General features: G+C 47.4%; 1 protein-coding gene across 2 annotated transcripts in view; it reads right to left on the reverse strand.

Annotated features, from left to right (window-relative positions):
* Positions 1-18,155: 18,155 nt before the first annotated feature.
* LOC134945787 (nuclear factor 7, brain-like) overlaps positions 18,156-20,311 on the reverse strand; it is a 180,398-nt gene continuing 178,242 nt past the window's right edge. For both annotated transcript variants that reach the window (XM_063935286.1, XM_063935285.1), the window contains exon 8: positions 18,156-18,955. In XM_063935286.1, the coding sequence (XP_063791356.1) occupies positions 18,417-18,955 (539 nt within the window). In that variant the 3' untranslated portion in view covers positions 18,156-18,416. The remainder of the gene's footprint in view (positions 18,956-20,311) is intronic.

Below are 20,311 nucleotides of genomic sequence, written 5' to 3' on the forward strand. Positions count from 1 at the left end.
ATCCTCATTATATCACACAGGGGATACACACCCTGGGGTCATCCTCATTATATCACACAGGGGACACACACACCCTGGGATCATCCTCATTATATCACACACCCTGGTGTCATCCTCATTATATCACACAGGGGACACACACCCTGGGGTCATCCTCATTATATCACACAGGACACACACACACACACACACACACACACACACACACACACACACTGGGGTCATCCTTATTATTATATCACACACCCTGGGGTCATCCTCATTATATCACACACCCCGGGGTCATCTTCATTATATCAAACATCCTGGGTCATCCTCATTATATCACACACCCTGGGGTCATCCTCATTATATCACACACCCTGGGGTCATCCTCATTATATTACAGAGGGGACACACCCTGGGGTCATCCTTACTATATCACACATGGGACACACACACCCTGGGGTCATCCTCATTATATCACACAGGACACACACACCCTGGGGTCATCATCATTATATCACACAGAGGACACACACACCCTGGGGTCATCCTCATTATATCACACACCCTGGGGTCATCCTTATTATTATATCACACACCCTGGGGTCATCCTCATTATATCACACACCCCGGGGTCATCCTCATTATATCACGCAGGACACACACACCCTGGGGTCATCCTCATTATATCACAGAGGGGACACACACTCTGGGGTCATCCTCAGTATATCACACAGGGGAAACACACACCCTGGGGTCATCCTCATTATATCACACAGGGGGCGTACACACCCTGGGGTCATCCTCATTATATCACACAGGGGACACACACCCTGGGATCATCCTCATTATATCACAGAGGGGACACACACACCCTGGGGTCATCCTCATTATATCACACACCCTGGGGTCATCCTCATTATATTACACAGGGGACACACACCCTGGGGTCATCCTCATTATATCACACAGGGGGCACACACACCCTGGGGTCATCCTCATTATATCACACACCCTGGGGTCATCCTCATTATAATACACAGGGGACACACACCCTGGGGTCATCCTCATTATATCACACAGGGGGCACACACACCCTGGGGTCATCCTCATTATATCACACACCCTGGGGTCATCCTCATTATATCACACAGGGGACACATACCCTGGGGTCATCCTCATTATATCACACACCCTGAGGTCATCCTCATTATATCACACACCCTGGGGTCATCCTCATTATATCACACAGGGGACACACACCCTGGGGTCATCCTCATTATATCACACAGGGGACACACACACCCTGGGGTCATCCTCATTATATCACACACCCTGGGGTCATCCTCATTATATTTCACAGGGGACACACACACCCTGGGGTCATCCTTATTATATCACACAGGACACACACAGGACACACACACACACACACACACACACACACACACACACACACACCCTGGGGTCATCCTTATTATTATATCACACACCTTGGGGTCATCCTCATTATATTACAAAGGGGACACACACCCTGGGGTCATCCTTATTATATCACACAGAGGACACACACACCCAGGGGTCATCCTCATTATATCACACACCCTGGGGTGATCCTCAGTATATCACACAGGGGACACACACCCTGGGGTCATCCTCATTATATTACACAGGGGACACGCACACCCTGGGGTCATCCTCTTTATATTACACAGAGGACACACACACCCTGGGGTCATCCTCATTATATCACACAGGGGACACACACACACACACACACACACACACACACACACACACACACACACACACACACACACACACACACACACACACACACACACACACACACACACCCTGGGTTCATCCTTATTATTATTATATCACACACACTGGGGTCATCCTCATTATATCACACACCCCGGGGTCATCTTCATTATATCAAACATCCTGGGGTCATCCTCATTATATCACACACCCTGGGGTCATCCTCATTATATCAGACACCCCGGGGTCATCCTCATTATATCACGCAGGACACACACACCCTGGGGTCATCCTCATTATATCACGCAGGACACACACACCCTGGGGTCATCCTCATTATATCACACAGGACACACACACCTTGGGGTCATCCTCATTATATCACACAGAGCACACACCCACCCTGGGGTCATCCTCATTAAATCACATACCCTGGGGTCATCCTCATTATATCAGAAACCCCGGGGTCATCCTCATTATATCACGCAGGACACACACACCCTGGGGTCATCCTCATTATATTACACAGGGGACACACACCCTGGGGTCATCCTCATTATATAACACAGGGATCACACAGAGGACACACACACCCTGGGGTCATCCTTATTATATCACACAGGGGGCACACACACCCTGGGGTCATCCTCATTATATCACACACCCTGGGGTCATCCTCATTATAATACACAGGGGACACACACCCTGGGGTCATCCTCATTATATCACACAGGGGGCACACACACCCTGGGGTCATCCTCATTATATCACACAGAGGACACACACACCCTGGGGTCATCCTCATTATATCACACACCCTGGGGTCATCCTCATATCACACACCCCGGGGTCATCCTCATTATATCACACAGGGGACACATACCCTGGGGTCATCCTCATTATATCACACACCCTGAGGTCATCCTCATTATATCACACACCCTGGGGTCATCCTCATTATATCACACAGGGGACACACACCCTGGGGTCATCCTCATTATATCACACAGGACACACACACACCCTGGGGTCATCCTCATTATATCACACACCCTGGGGTCATCCTCATTATATTTCACAGGGGATACACACACCCTGGGGTCATCCTTATTATATCACACAGGACGGACACACACACACACACCCACCCACCCACCCTGGGGTCATCCTTATTATTATATCACACACCCTGGGGTCATCCTCATTATATTACACAGGGGACACACACCCTGGGGTCATCCTTATTATATCACACAGAGGACACACACACCCAGGGGTCATCCTCATTATATCACACACCCTGGGGTGATCCTCAGTATATCACACAGGGGACACACACCCTGGGGTCATCCTCATTATATTACACCGGGGACACGCACACCCTGGGGTCATCCTCTTTATATTACACAGGGGACACACACCCTGGGGTCATCCTCATTATATCACACAGAGGACACACACACACACGCACACCCTGGGTTCATCCTTATTATTATATCACACACCCTGGGGTCATCCTCATTATATCACACACCCCGGGGTCATCTTCATTATATCAAACATCCTGGGGTCATCCTCATTATATCACACACCCTGGGGTCATCCTCATTATATCACACAGGGGACACACACCCTGGGGTCATCCTTATTATATCACACATGGGACACACACACACCCTGGGGTCATCCTCATTATATCACACAGGACACACACACCTTGGGGTCATCCTCATTATATCACACAGAGCACACACCCACCCTGGGGTCATCCTCATATCACACACCCTGGGGTCATCCTCATTAAATCACATACCCTGGGGTCATCCTCATTATATCAGACACCCCGGGGTCATCCTCATTATATAACGCAGGACACACACACCCTGGGGTCATCCTCATTATATTACACAGGGGACACACACCCTGGGGTCATCCTCATTATATCAGACACCCCGGGGTCATCCTCATTATATCACGCAGGACACACACACCCTGGGGTCATCCTCATTATATTACACAGGGGACACACACCCTGGGGTCATCCTCATTATATAACACAGGGATCACACAGAGGACACACACACCCTGGGGTCATCCTTATTATATCACACATGGGGGACACACACACACCCTGGGGTCATCCTCATTATATCACACAGAGGACACATCCACCCTGGGGTCATCCTCATTATATCACACACCCTGGGGTCATCCTCATTATATCACACACCCTGGGGTCATCCTCATTATATCACACACCCCGGGGTCATCCTCATTATATCACGCAGGACACACACACCCTGGGGTCATCCTCATTATATCACACAGGGGACACACACTCCCTGGGGTCATCCTCATTATATCACACACCCTGGGGTCATCCTCATATCACACAGGGGGCGTACACACCCTGGGGTCATCCTCATTATATCACACAGGGGACACACACCCTGGGGTCATCCTCATTATATCACACAGATGGGACACACACCCTGGGGTCATCCTCATTATATCACACATGACACACACACACACCCTGGGGCCATCCTCATTATATCACACACCCTGGGGTCATCCACATTATATCACACAGGGGACACACGGACACACACACACACACACACACACACACACACACACACACACACACACACACACACACCTGGGGTCATCCTCATTATTTTACACAGGGGACACACACACCCTGGGGTCATCCTCATTATATCACACAGGACACACACACACACACCCTGGGGTCATCCTTATTATTATATCACACACCCCGGGGTCATCCTCATTATATCACACACCCCGGGGTCATCTTCACTATATCACACAGGGGACACACACCCTGGGGTCATCCTCATTATATCACACAGGACACACACACACTGGGGTAATCCTTATTATTATATCACACTCCCTGGGGTCATCCTCATTATATCACACACCCCGGGGTCATCCTCATTATATCACACAGGGGACACACACCCTGGGGTCATCCTCATATCACACAAGGAACACACACACACACCCTGGGGTCATCCTCATTATATCACACAGGGGACACACACACCCTGGGGTCATCCTCATTATATCACACACCCTGGGGTCATCCTCATTATATCACACACCCCGGGGTCATCCTCATTATATCACACAGGGGACACACACCCTGGGGTCATCCTCATTATATCACACAGGACACACACACACACACACACACACACACACACACACACACACTGGGGTAATCCTTATTATTATATCACACTCTCTGGGGTCATCCTCATTATATCACACACCCTGGGGGTCATCCTCATTATATCACACACCCCGGGGTCATCCTCATTATATCACACAGGGGACACACACCCTTGGGTCATCCTCATTATATCACACAGGACACACACACACCCTGGGGTAATCCTTATTATTATATCACACTCCCTGGGGGTCATCCTCATTATATCACACACCCCGGGGTCATCCTCATTATATCACACAGGGGACACACACTCTGGGGTCATCCTCATATCACACAAGGAACACACACACACCCTGGGGTCATCCTCATTATATCACACAGGGGACACACACACCCTGGGGTCATCCTCATTATATCACACAGGACACACACACACACCCTGGGATCATCCTCATTATATCACACAGGGGACACACACCCTGGGGTCATCCTCATTATATCACACAGGGGACACACACACACCCTGGGGTCATCCTCATTATATCACACAGGGGACACACACACCCTGGGGTCATCCTCGTTATATAACATGGGGGATTCACACACCTTAGGGTCATACTCATATCACGAAGCTCACAACTGGCACATGCCTAGGGTTGCCACCTCATTCATTATCGACTCTTGGAGATCCCCCCCAAGCAATGTTCATGTAAATAGAATGATGTACCATACCAACACGTGTGTAATGTAATAGCAGCAATATATGTGGCTTCACACTCCCAGAGAACCTTCACCAGATTCCATGTCCTGTTAGTCAGTATTACTGAGCATATTGCTTTATAAATCACTAGATATTTCTCCATATACATGTACTGCTGTGAGACCCATCCTGCAGAATCCATGAAATCCCTACACACGCCACATACCCTGGGGTTATACTCAATGTATCAGAAGATCCCAACGTATCCACCCAGCCCTTATACCACACCCTGGGGCATCTGTGCTCTGGTGAGAGACCACCCCAGGCTATACATTACTGCATGCTCTGCAGCCAGGGACAATGAAGACCAGAGCACACAGTTATTCCTTGTTCCAAGAGCTTACAATCTGGAACGCAAAGTACAGTAAGGAACTGTGCAATTGTATGGGGCGTTTAGAAAGCAGCTTGCAGTGGCCAATGACAGAGAGCATCCAGCTGTTGTGGAACTACAAGTTCCAGCATGTCCTGTCAGCCAGGGGTATTGCAGCAACCTGTGTCTCTCTAGCTCATAGGTTCTCAAACTCGGTCCTCAGGACCCCACACAGTGCATGTTTTGCAGGTAACCGAGCAGGTGCGCAGGTGTATTAATTACTCACTGACACATTTTAAAAGGTCCACAGGTGGAGATAATTATTTCACTTGCGATTCTGTGAGGAGACCTGCAAAACATGCACTGTGTGAGGTCCTGAGGACCGAGTTTGAGAACCTGTGCTCTAGGGACCAGGACCATGCAGGCTGGCAAGACACTCTGGAACTTGTAGTTCCACTCCATCTAGTAGAGAGCTGGCTGTAACCTCCCCCTCCTGCACCATAGCAGTTACTGCACCCCACCCCCCTCCCCTTATGGCCTGGACCCATCCTGTCTCTGACCAGATGACTGAGGCACTTTTCCAGCACACCCACCGCTTCTGTATGAATTGATTTTCCTATCTATATATTACAGCAGCTCTCCCTGATTGATCGGTACCTAGTGCTGACAGAGGCTGGAGAAGATGTGCTGCACCCTGCTTAGTCTGCCCTTATAATGCAGCATCATATCCAGCTGTAATATACGGTGACCAGTCTGCACCACTGCCACCCTGGCTGCTTGGTTGCTATGGTGACTGCACCTGGGCACCGTTGCACCATGTGATGCCCAGCCCTGGAGGAGGAGGCGGTGGTGCTGGGCAGCAAAGGGTTACTGCAGGGCTCACCCTGCACAGCTCTTATGCAAAATATGTTTTACATACTGAAGCCTTGATTTGCAAGCTGGGAAGGAAACTCTTGCTCGGACCAGTAGCGAAGGGGTGAGTGGGGGCACCGCCTCACACACCTGGCATCGGCTGGGCACCATCTGCATCGCACCATTGCCAGCATCGCTCTGGTGCGCCCATCACCTGCCGTGGGTGCGATAGACATCTGCTGGGATGACTGTATCAGATGCACCTGGACAGTGTGTAGAGAGAGCCTGAAATGCTTAGATGGAAAACAAATGGGAAAAGCACAGTAAGCAGCAAAGGTTGCAGCAGGACAAGCACCAGGCAATGAATCAGGTGAAACTCCTACTGGTTACTAGAAAGAGAAGGCGATAGGGCGTATCGAGTACCCTGGGCCTGGAACGGTCAGCCACCCTTGCTAGCAGTCAGGAGACAAAGGGTGTGGAGATGAGATTCACTTGTCTGTGCTGCTGACAAACAACCTGTGTTATACTGCGGGTACAGAGAAACCTTTCCTGCAACGTTGGCGCCCTCTAGTGTGCACAGATATACCAGGCAGGCACTGCACCAATAGCTGTTTACTACAGAGGAGGGGGCACTGCCTGATTTCATTTCTCTCTGTGGGGCATAGGCACTGGCAGTGGCATTATCTGTAATGGGTGTGCGGTGCATATGGGGCACGCGTGCCCCTCCCTTCATAGTGGCCCCTGCCAGCGCCATCGTTACGGTGATGTATTTAGAAAGACGGTGCCGTCACAGCAGATGGCAGTATGCCAGAGCCGGAACTCTGAAAGGTGGCCGCGCCCATGGCAGCATAATGGTGACCAGCCGCCAGCGAGCCACATAATCAACTAATTGGTATTCTAGTTTTCTCACAAAATGATGCAATTTGTCTATTTTTCTATATTTCAGGAGAGTGGGGCTTACAGTGTAGGGCGTATACCCCCCCTGCTCCCCCATGGTTCTGGCCACACCCACACTTCACTGGCCACACCCACATGCCTCTGGTTACACCCACACAGTGCTGCTCAGAGCTCTTCCTCTTCTCAGTATAGGTCCTTGAGCATTTTCAGCCCCAGGCCCATGTGGCCCTCAATTTGGCCCCGGCTGCGCCACTGGGAGTTTCACTGGGGCGGTACACCTGTCAAGCTGTACTGAGGAGTCCTAAGAGAAGTGAGCTCAGGCAGGACAGAAACCTTTCTGTGGAACAGGATGGACACACTGCTGTGGCAGAGGTATGTGGGGGAGGAGCACAGAGGGAGGAAGACCCCCCCTCATCTCTTAGAATGCCACTAGGGGTATGTGTTCAGGATGTTTTGTGGAAAATCCTCGATTTTGGAGGATTTCTATGTAAATTAATTACTTTATTTTTAATTACAATGTTTTGCTAAATAAAGGAATACTTGTCTTTAATAATAATAATAATAATAATAAAATAAAAAGTCACCTTTTTCCTTTCTCTGTGCTATGGGGGTAATTCAGACCTGATCACTAGAGTGCGTTTTTTGCTGCCCTACGATCAGATAGTCGCCGCCTACAGGGGGAGGGTATACAGTAGGTCTGTACCGGTGTTCCTTTCGCTTTTGCAGCAGAGCTGTACAAACATCAGTTGGTGTAGTCTCTGCTCAGCCCAAGACTTACACACCCGCTGCGAGTGTTTCCTGCTGATGGGGGCCGAAGCGGACGTCAGATACCCTCCCTGAAAATGGCCGCGTTTTTCCAGACACTCCTTTAAAACGGTCAGTTGCCACCCACAAACAGCCTCTTCCTGTCAATCACCTTACGATCACCCGTGCGATCACTTTTTTCGCACCATCCCATCGCCAGGCACCCATGCCCGGTGCTGCGGTCCGTCGCGCCTGCGCATTTCGGTGCATATGCAGGCAGGTCTGGATGGCACCAGACTGCCTGCTTCGTGGGATTTAGGTGGGGGGGGGGAGTGGCCCAACCTCCCTAGGGTTAATGGTCCCGTTCCCCGCTGACAGGACACTGACCTCCTGAGGGTCCTATTCGCAAGCCCCACCATGGCGAGCGTACAGACCCGCAGCACGCCGCCTCCCCTAACAGAGCCAGAAGTTAGAAGAGTGGGGAGTAGGTGGCCGACCTCCCGGTTAGTGGGTCGCCAGCTGTAATGGCGGCACAAGGGGTAGGAGCGCAGCGCTGACAAGCAGGCTGCGTCTCCAGGCTTCAGAGACATGCAGCGTGCTGTGAGGGGCGAGCTGGAGCCACAACATATACCCACACTGGCAGCGCTTCTACAGGGGTTTTAACCCACTGTAGAACAGAAATGACCTCAGCCAGTATAATAAAAACCGGGAAGACCGCGCACCATTACGGGGAAGGGGCTTCACTATGAGCGGATCCAGCAGCTCACCGCCGCCATTTTCCCTCTGCAGCTTACACAGATCAGACTGGCAGAGACGCGCAGCTCCTTCACAAGAACTCCATTGCACCTCAGCGGTACAAGGTGGTCACAGCAGGGGGGAAGCAGAATAAGAATACTAGTACGCTATTAAAAGGTATTTATTCTGCGACCCAGCTAAGCTGAGCTTTAGCAAGAAGGGCGCTGTGTGGCTGGCTCCATCATACTCTGTGTCCCCCTAGAAGGGCTCTGTTTGGGTTAACTGGGCTTAACGTGTGTGTGTGTGTGTGTGTGTGTGTGTGTGTGTGTGTGTGTGTGTGTGTGTGTATACTTTCACATTACAATGGCAGGCAAAGAGTGTGTTTCATGCACTGCAGAGTGTATTTCTTCCTCGGGGGGATCGTAGTGATCGTAGATGAATGTACTCAGGGTAGTACACATTCTCTGACTAGTGGATCCGAACCAGCATGGTTGGATTCTCTAAAAGGTATGATCTCAGATATTTCTAATAAATTGTCCCATACTGAGAAAGAGATGCAACAGTTAAGACAGTCTATGGATGACCTGATGAATAGAGATTCAAGTTCCATGCCAGCGTCTTATACCCCTGCCATTTGTCCACAGAAGCGTACACTGGTACACATATTGCAGGCTGACACTGATGATGATGATGATGATGTGTCAGACCCAGAGGAGGGTGAGGTGGACTTAGGTGGGGGGGATGCAGCCTTGTCACAAGGAATACAGGCCCTGATAGAAGCTATTATGGAGGTCCTGCACATCAAAGATGACACAGTGGCAGGAGAAGATGAGTAATCTAATTTTAATCTGAAAAAGAAATCCTCTGTTACTTTCCCTGCATCTCAGGAATTAAATTCCCTGTTTGAAGAACTTGGGTTAATCCTGACAAGAAATTTCAGATCTCTAAAAGGTTAATTACGTCCTTCCCTTTTCCTCAGGATGATAGGAAAAAATGGTAAAACCCACCGATTGTTGATGCATCGGTATCTAGATTATCACGCAAGATAGTCTTGCCGGTCCCGGGGGCAGCCTCCTTAAAAGACGCGGCTAACCGCAAGATTGAGACCACTCTCAAATCTATGTACATAGCTGCGGGAGTAGCCTACTGTAGCTTGTGCTTGGATCACAAGAGCCATTGAGAAATGGTCAGGTAATCTAATAGAGGGTTTAAATTCCTTACCCAAGGGGGAGATTCTTTTACTCTTACACTATATCCATGACTCTGCATGTTTTATGGCTGAGGCTATAAAAGAGATAGGCTTGCTAAATGCACGCACCACAGCCATGGCTGTGTCAGCACGCAGGGGCTTATGGCTACGTCAGTGGACTGCGGATTCCAGAAAAGGTGTGGAAAGCCTACCATTCACAGGCGAGGCCCTGTTTGGAGATTAACTGGATACGTGGATATCCAAGGCTATGGTGGGTAAGTCTACATTCCTTCCTTCCGCAGCTCCTCCACCTAGGAAGACCTACTCGGCTCCTACTCTGCAGTCCTTTTGGACAGCAAAATCTAAAAATAAGACCAAGGGTTCTACTACAACCTTCAAAGGTTATAGACAGTAAACCCAAGAAACCAGCAACTGCAGGTTCACAGGAACAGCACTCAGGTTCTGCTTCCTCTAAGCCTTCAGCGTGACGATGGACCGCACTGTCTGGAAGACAGGCAGGTGGGAGCCTGTTTAAGAGACTTCAGTCACGTCTGGGCGACATCATGCCAGGATCCCTGGGTCATAGACCTTATCACACAGGGTTACAGACTAGAGTTTCAGGAACTCCCGCCTCACAGATTCTTCAAATCAGGCTTACCAGCTTCTCAAGAGGCAGGTGTAATTTTACAGGACGCAATTCAAAAACTGGTACAGACTCAGGTCATTGTTCCATTTCCATCTCAGCTGCAGAACAAAGTTATTATTCCAACCCGTTTGTGGTACCGAAGCCGGACGGTTCGTTGAGACCCAAATCATTGAACTTACGGGTGTTCAAATTCAAGATGGAGTCTCTGAGAGCGGTGATCTCAGGTCTGGAGGAAGGCGAATTCCTGGTGTCTCTGGATATCAAGGATGCGTCCTTCATATTCCAATCTGGCCGCCTCGTCAGGCTTATCTAAGGTTTGCATTACAGGACTGTCACTATCAGTTCCAGGCACAACCATTTGGCCTCTCCAAGGCACCCAGGGTGTTCACCAAGGTAATGGCAGAAATTATGTTTCTCCTCCGCAAACAGGGAGTGAACATAATTCCATACCTGGATGACCTGCTGATCAAGGCACCATCCAGGGAGAGGTTGTTGGACAACATTGCCCTCTCAACTCGACTACTCTGGCATAACGGGTGGATTGTGAACCTACCATAATCTCACCTGGAACCAACACGGAGGCTTCCGTTCCTGGGGATGATACTGGATACGGAGGCACAGAAGGTATTCCTTGCATTGGAAAAGGCATTGGTGATCCAGTCGATGGTGTGGGATGTCTTAAAACAAACCTGGATAGCGGTGCATCTCTGCATTCGCCTTCTGGGGAAGATGGTAGCCGCCTACGAGGCGCTACAGTACAGAAGGTATCACGCAGGGCCCTTCCAAGTGGATCTGTTGGACAAATGGTCCAGGACACATCTCCAAATGCACCAGAGAATGCATCTGTCGCCAAGAGCCAGAATCTCTCTTCTATGGTGGTTTCAGACTTCTCACCTGACTGAGGGCCGAAGGTTCGGGATTCAAAATTGGATACTGGTAACCACAGACGCAAGCCTCAGAGGTTGGGGAGCAGTCACCCATGGGGAACAGTTCCAAGAAAAATGGTCAAGTCAGGAAGCCATTTTTCCGATCAACATTCTGGAACTAAGGGCCATATACAACGCCCTTCTACAGGCATCACATCTTCTTCAAGATCAAGCCATTCAAGTTAAGTCTAACAATGCGACGGCAGTAACGTACATAAACCAACAAGGCGGAACGAAGAGCAGAGCAGCAATGTCAGAGGTGACAAGGATTCTCCTCTGGGCATAAAGGCATGCGGTGGTGTTGTCGGCAATATTCATTCCGGAAGTAGACAACTGGGAAGAAGACTTCCTTAGCAGACACTACCTCCACCCAGGAGAGTGGGGCCTCCAACCGGAGGTGTTCGGGTGCTTGACACGTCGGTGGGGCATTTTACAAATCAACATAATGACCTCTTGTCTCAACAAGAAGTTCCAGCGGTATAGTTCCAGGTCGAGGGACCAACAGGCAGTGGCGGTCCCCATGGACCTACCAGATGGTGTATGTGTTTCCGCCACTGCCATTGATCCCAAAGATTCTCAAAAGAATAAAACGGAAAAGGGTTCAAGCAATTCTCATTGTTCCGGACTGGCCAAGATGGGCTTGGTACGTGGATCTACTGGAGATGCTCCTGGAGGATCCGTGACCTCTACCTCTACGAGAGAATCTCCTGCAACAAGGGCCGTTCATCTACCAAGACTTACCACGGCCACGTTTGACGGCATGTAAGTTGAGCGTCAAATTCTAGCCCGGAAAAGCATCCCGTTAAGATTATTCCGACTTTGATCCAATCCAGAAAAGGGGTAAACGTCTGAGCATTACCATTGTATTTGGAAGAAATACGTCTCTTGGTGTGAGAAGAGGAAATTTGATATGGTGGAATTTCAACTGGGACATTTTCTGCAGTCAGGTGTGGATGTGGGCCTACGCCTGGGCTCCATAAAAGTGCAGATTTCGGCCTTGTCCATTTTCTTCCAGAAACAATTGGCTTCCCTCCCTGGGGTTCAGACGATCTTGAAGGGTGTTCTGCACATCCAACCACCCTTTGTACCTCCCACGGCACTTTGGGATCTCAATGTAGTGTTGCAGTTCCTCCAATCAGAATGGTTTGATCCCTTACGTGGAAGACCATTACACTGTTGGCCCTGGCTTCAGCCAGGCGGGTGTTGGAACTGGGGTGATTGTCTCACAAGAGCACCTATTTGATTTTTCATGAGGATCGAGCTGAACTCAGAACTCGTCAGCAATTTCTTACAAAGGTGGTGTCTGCATTTCATATCAACCAACCTATTGTGGTTCCGGTGGTTACCGATACCTCCTCTACCCCAAAGTCCCTAGATGTTTTGAGGGCTTTGAAGATTTATGTGAAACGGACAGCTCGTCACAGAAAGTCGGACTCGCTGTTTGTTCTCTACGATCCCAATAAAATTGGGTGTCCTGCTTCAAAGCAGTCTATTGCTCGCTGGATCAGGCTTACTATCCAGCATGCTTACTCTATGGCAGGTTTGCCGGTTCCAAGATCTGTACAGGCCCACTCTACTAGGTCAGTGGGTTCTTCCTGGGCGGCTGCCCAGGGTGTCTCGGCTTTACAGCTCTGCCGAGCAGCTACTTGGTTGGGTTAGAACATGTTTGCTAAGTTCTACAAGTTCGATACTTTGGCCGCTGAGGACCTTCAATTTGGTCAATCAGTTCTGCAGAAACCTCCGCACTCTCCCACCCGGTTTGGGAGCTTTGGTACATCCCCATGGTACTAATGTGCACCCCAGTATCCTCTAGGATGCAAGAGAAAATAGGATTTTAATTACCTACCAGTAGATCCTTTTCTCGTAGTCCATATAGCAGGCATTTCCAACTACAGTCATCAAGGCACACCAACAGTGCAGGTTTCAGTGATATCCAGGCTGCAGCACAGATGGTTAATTCAAAATAACTAAGCTACTAATTAAGTCACCTGTGCTGGAGCCTGGATATCACTAAAACCTGCACTGTTAGTGTGCCTTGAGGACCGTGGTTGGGAATGCCTGCCATAGAGGATACAGGGCGCCCGCCCGCCCAGTGCTTCGTGTTTCCTGCACAGTTACTTGGTTAAGTAATATTGTTGGTTCAGCTGTTGTTCCTGTTCAAGTTTGGTTAGCATGGCTTTCCTCTTGGTTTGTGTGTGCTGGTTCGAATCTCACCACTGGCCTTTCAATCCTTCTCTCAAGGTATGTCCGTCTCCTCGGACACAGTTTCTAGACTGAGTCTGGTAGGAGGGGCATAGAGGGAGGAGCCAGCGCACACTATTAATTTCTTAAAGTGCCAAAGGCTACTAGTGGACCCGTCTATACCCAATGGTACTAATGTGGACCCCAGTATCCTCTACGGACTACGAGAAAAGGATTTAACGGTAGGTAATTAAAATCCTATTTTTACATTGTTTTGCCTATAATGTTTATTTCAATGTCTGTTTTCATGTTGGAAAAAGGTTTTGCTTGCTTTTCTGTATTATTGTCCCCTTCGCTGGGGCTTAGTTTATTATCAACCGAGTTTCCCTGGTAAAGGGGGATATAGAGGGTGAGGACTTTTATGTGCAGGATTCTAAGGAACTGCCGCAAGGATGATTAGAAGTCCGTTTTGTTGGCAGATCCTGTAGGCTTTTGCACGGCCAAAGCTACGTACTCAACTTCGCCTCATCTCCACTTGTGGCTGAAGGGGCATAAGTTAACATCACTATTGAAATCTCAGTCCAGCAAAAGTGGGTCAGGTGTGCATTTTATTGGCTGGTGCCACATACACAGTATTGGTCAAACCAGATTTTACAATGGTTTTCAGTGAGGTCCCTACCCCATTTCTAGTAACATAGTAACATAGTATCTGAGGTTGAAAAAAGACAATTGTCAATCGAGTTCAACCTATTTGTGGTCTCCTATGCATGATGATTTGACTAAAATTTCTGACTGATGCTGCTGTCAGCCGTTGCATTTTATCCCTATTTATAGTAACTATAATGCATGACTATGCACCATACCCCTGGATATCCTTATCCATTAGGAATTTATCTAACCCATTCTTAAAGGTGTTGACAGATTCCGCCATTACAACTCCCTCGGGCAGGGAATTCCAAACACGTATTGTCCTTACCGTGAAAAAGGCTTTACGCCGTATTGTGCGGAATCTCCTCTCCTCTAACCTGAGCGAGTGTCCACGAGTCCTCTGTGTTGATCTAACCAAAAACAGGTCCCGCACAAGCTCTGTGTATTGTCCCCTTATATATTTGTAGATGTTGATCATATCCCCTCTTAGTCTCCGCTTTTCCAATGTAAACATGCCTAGTCTTTCAAGCCTTTCCTTTTATTCCATCGTCTCCATGCCCTTAATTAGTTTGGTCGCCCTCCTCTGTACCTTTTCAAGCTCCAGGATATCCTTTTTGTAGTACGGTGCCCAGAATTGTACACAGTATTCAAGGTGTGGCCTCACTAGTGATTTATATAACGGGAGTATAATACTCTCGTCCCTAGCATCAATACCTTGTTTTATGCATGCTAATATCTTATTAGCCTTCTTTGCTGCAGTCCTACTTTGGGTACTACTGCTTAGCTTGCTATCTATGAGGACACCTAAGTCCTTTTCCAGTACAGAATCCCCTAATTTTACCCCATTTAGTAGGTAGGTGTAATTTTTGTTCTTGTTACCACAGTGCATTACCTTACACTTGTCTGTGTTGAAGCGCATTGTCTTCCATGTTGACACCACCTGGTAAGCAGACTTCATCACTTCACAAATTCAGTTTACGGAGTTCAGAAGAATTTGACAGCAGATAAGAACCTCTTGGCCCATCTAGTCTGCAGACCTTTTTTTCCTTATAGCAACGTCAAACCTATTTGTTCTTTGTAAGGATATTCTTATGTCTATCCCAAGCATAGTTAAATTGCTCTACTCCCTCTGATGGGAGGCTATTCCGCTGATCCACTACCCTTTCTGTGAAGTAATTTTTCCTCAAAGTTCCCCTGAACCTCACTCCCTACAGTCTCAGTGTATGTCCTCGTGTTCTAATACTTCTCTTCCTTTGAAAAATGTTTCCCTCCTGGACCTGGCTAAAACCCGTGACATATTTTTAACGTTTTTTCCATGTCCCCTCTTTCTCTTCGCTGCTCCAAACTATACATATTGAGATCTTTTAGTCTTTCCTGGTAAGTTTTGTGATGTAGACCATGCACCATCTTAGTTGACCTTTTTTTGTACAGTCTCTAATGTATTAATATCCTCTTGAAGATATGGCCTCCAGAACTGAACTCGGTATTCCAGATGAGACCGTACCAATGACCTACAGTATACAGTGGCATTATTACTTCTTTCTTTCTGCTGCGGATTCCTCTCCCAATGCAGCCAAGCATCTGATTAGCCTTCCTCATTGCTTTGTTACATTGCTTACCTGCCTTTAAGTCACCTGAAATAGTGACTCCTAGATCCCTTTCCTCCTCAGTAGTTTCCATTATATAGTAGTACCCTTGATACTATATTTAGCATTTGGGCTTTGGAGACCCAAGTGCATGATTTAGCCTTTTTTTGACATTAAACTGTAGTTGCCAGGTTCTTGTCTGTTCCTCTAGTCTACCTAGATCCTCAGTCATTTGTTTTACACCTCCTGGTGTGTCTACCTTGTTCCATGTCTTTGTGCTATCTGTAAAAGGGCATACTTTCCCTTCAATACCATTCGCAATGTCACCAACAAAGATATTAAAACATACAAGTTCAAGTACAGATCCCTGGGGTACTCAACACAACTGGTTCCTATCCTGCAACCATGTTCATATCCATTCCACCCTGAGTGTTCACCAAGATTGTGGTATTAGCCTAGTAGCCAGGACCGTGGTTCTCACCGAATACAAGTATCAGTTGGGCACCTACATGGATCACCAATTGTCTACTATAGCTAATTCCTTGCTCTGGATCACGACTGTTGGATATTGAACAAAGCACCGGTCTCTGTGCAGGACAGCGGCAACATGGGTTAGCGCTAATCTGTTCATCACCAGGACAACACGGGACCTCAGCAGTGAAAATGGTTACTGGTCAATAGCTCATAGCTTCAAGCCCTTGTGTTATACAGTTGCAGTTAGGGGGGACAGGTGTGGTAAACCTGACTGGTCACATTAACAAATCCATCACATGTCCTTTTTCAATTACTTGAGCAGGGGCCGAGTGATGTTCAACCTCTCTTTACATTCACCCAGAGCAAAGGGAATCTCCGACCTGGTGCCACCAAGTCTGGGCCGGAAGATTTTATTTTTAGATCTCACGCCCAAGCTAATTCCCAGGACCTTATCCCAAGGTCTGGAGATAATTCATAAGAATCTGGCTCCAGGAGACTGCACACCTGATTGCCGAGCTCCAGGGTGGAGCCTTGCCAGCTGGTTCACAGTGCGATTCTTAGATTCATTCAAAACCATCTGACTGTATGAGAAGAGGGTGCCGCTCTCCAAAGCCAGCCTTGCACCTGGAGGATTCACATAGAACAGGCCTGGACGTGCTGTCAGGGATCCCAGGCTGGTTCCCTGTTCTCAGGAACAGAGAGCAACAGTCTCATATTGCCAGGCATAGTGGAACACAGGGGGTAAGTTTATTCTTTCAAATAAATTTCATTTATAAATACTATACCTTTATTCAGAGGTTTCCAAACGCGGCCATCAAGGCACCCTAACGGTACAGGTTTTAAGGATACATATTCTTTGCAACAGGTGACTTAATTAGTACCAATTTGATATAACCATCTGTGTTGAGCCATGGATATACTTAAAACCTGAACTGTTAGGGTGCCTTGAGGACTGCATTTGGGACCTCTGCCCTTATGTATCTCACCTGCCATGTGTGTAAGGAAGTAGTGCTATACAATAGCTCGTCTAGATTTGTCTTTAAGCCTATGACTGGTTTCAGGCAACCATAGTTGCTCACTGTAGCACCCACCACCATATAACCTTATCTTCCCACATATCCTCCATTGTAACAAGTTTGAGACTTCTGTCCACCTGTGACGTTCCCCAGTGCCCTCAGGCTTATTGGCACTTACAGGCATAATCCACCCAAGTTGTATGAGGAAACAAGTAAGATCCTTTAATAATACCAGATCATGAAGTAGATTTTATTTTCAAAACTGAACATAAAGCAAGTCCAGAAATTCAAAAACCTAAATACACAACAGGTCAGAACTGCAAGATATATTCACATATCTTGGAGAAAACCATAATTAACAAAATACACTATAAGGGTAATGTAAAACAAATAGCTTCAGCCAGCCAATGAACAAGAACAGATACTAAAAGCTAACTTGCCTGACGGAATGTGAATGACTCATTTCCTACTCCATGTAACCATCTAAAGAGCTTAATTATGTACAAGACGGAGGGCCTCTGCATTACGTCCGGAATCGTGCAGGAATGGAGACAGGTAGGGGTACAGCTTCTCAGTGAAGGTCGCATTGAATGTGTAGATGGCAGACATGTCATCCGCATTGTAGAACGATATCTGACCACCTTCATAATCTAAGTAGATGCCGATTTTTTTAGGTATGGCATTTAGGACGAGGGTCTTGGAAGAATGCTCGGTGGCCTTGTACACATTACCATTCCTCAGCCAAATGGCCCAGTACCCATTATTGGGGTTCAGCTTGATCTTACCCTTACGGTTGCAGGACTCGCTGGCCATGCCGATATCCCAAGCGGTTTTATCTCCCACATCTACCTCCCAGTAATGGCGGCCTGAACTGAAACCCTCAGATCCCAAAACAAGGAAGCAATGGCTGAAACGTTTGGGATTGTCAGGGAGGTGGAGGCTGGAGTCCACATATTTAACACTGGTCAGCCCATCAGACAGTAGCAAGTGTGGGTGCGCTGTGCTGGGGTCCAACAACACTGGAGACAGATCTATGGAACAGAATATACACATGTAGTAAACACAAGGGAATAGATCTAGTTACTACAAACATGAAACTCTACACACTTCAATTTATAGATGAGTATTAAATACACAAAACAGAACACAAGTCCCTACTGTTAAATGCCTTGCTGGTTATTTACACATGGATAATGTCACGATCCTGACTTTCTTCACTCAAGTAACTTGTCTTGTGACTTACCTCTGCCACCTGTACTGCAGGCCAAGATTTCTTGCTTGTCCTTGTTTGAGAACAGATGCACGGCCGTTGCCATGCTGGAGCATGTTAGCTAACTGCATTCCTCCAGTTAGAGTGCTCCTTACCACAACGGACACAAACAGCCAATCAGAGACCTGCAACTCCTATCTAAACCCTCTCTGGCCATCAATTCAAGGCCTTGAGTACTAACCTACTTTACAAGCTCTTGCTTGCAGTACGCTATACTGCTATTCCTGGCTCCAGAGTGTAGTAGACTACTTACCTATGAAATTTGCTAATCATTGCCTTCAGAGTTAAACTCTGCATTTCTACACTGACTTAATCTGTGTTCCAGACCGCAGTTTCCTGATTGCACAGTATTATTACAGACTTTCTAGCCAATAGCTGGTGAAGTGTATTTCCCATTCTGCCACAGAGATCCTGATTGCTGGCATGTTGTTAATCCCCGAGTCTCCTGCCAGCAGTCATATTATTCAGCAAGACTATTACTTCTCCTTCCAGCCGCATTATCTGCACTCAGCAGCACGGACTCCATCTACTCTTATTCTAGAAAAAACAACCCTGATCCAGGCGCTAATTTGTTAATTGTATTATTTACTCTTAATTTGAGATTTATAAATTTAGAGCTGCAATCTTTGTCCAGCTGTACCTGTGTACGTACAGCTAAAACTTGATCAAAACACTGATCAAGAAGCTACACAAGAAAAAAGAAAAGTGACTGATTGCGCTATTTCTCCAGGTGCGTATATGAATAAAAACACGTGTTTTTCACTTCTCTGGTGTTTATTTTAGTACAAACGTTATATCTCATACAACAATATAATAAAAAATTAAGTATGCATACTCATTAGGGGCACATTCTAAAAAATTATTTTATAATAATAAAAATGATGATATTTCTCTGTTTTAGACATCCAGTGCTCAAATCTATCAGAGACAATTAATAGTTACACTCCTGGATTAAAATGCAACATAATTTATGTATCCACAACGTTTAAACTGTGATTTTCCAAGGTGAAAACTCAGTTCTCTGTTTAAAGACACAGTTTCCACAACATTGAATATTGCTTATCTTCGTTGTATTAGAACTCAGACTTTAGCATAGGACCACAGTTCTCATTCATAT

This window comes from Pseudophryne corroboree, chromosome 7, assembly GCF_028390025.1.
Source record: "Pseudophryne corroboree isolate aPseCor3 chromosome 7, aPseCor3.hap2, whole genome shotgun sequence".
In the NCBI taxonomy this organism is placed as follows: Eukaryota; Metazoa; Chordata; class Amphibia; order Anura; family Myobatrachidae; genus Pseudophryne; species Pseudophryne corroboree.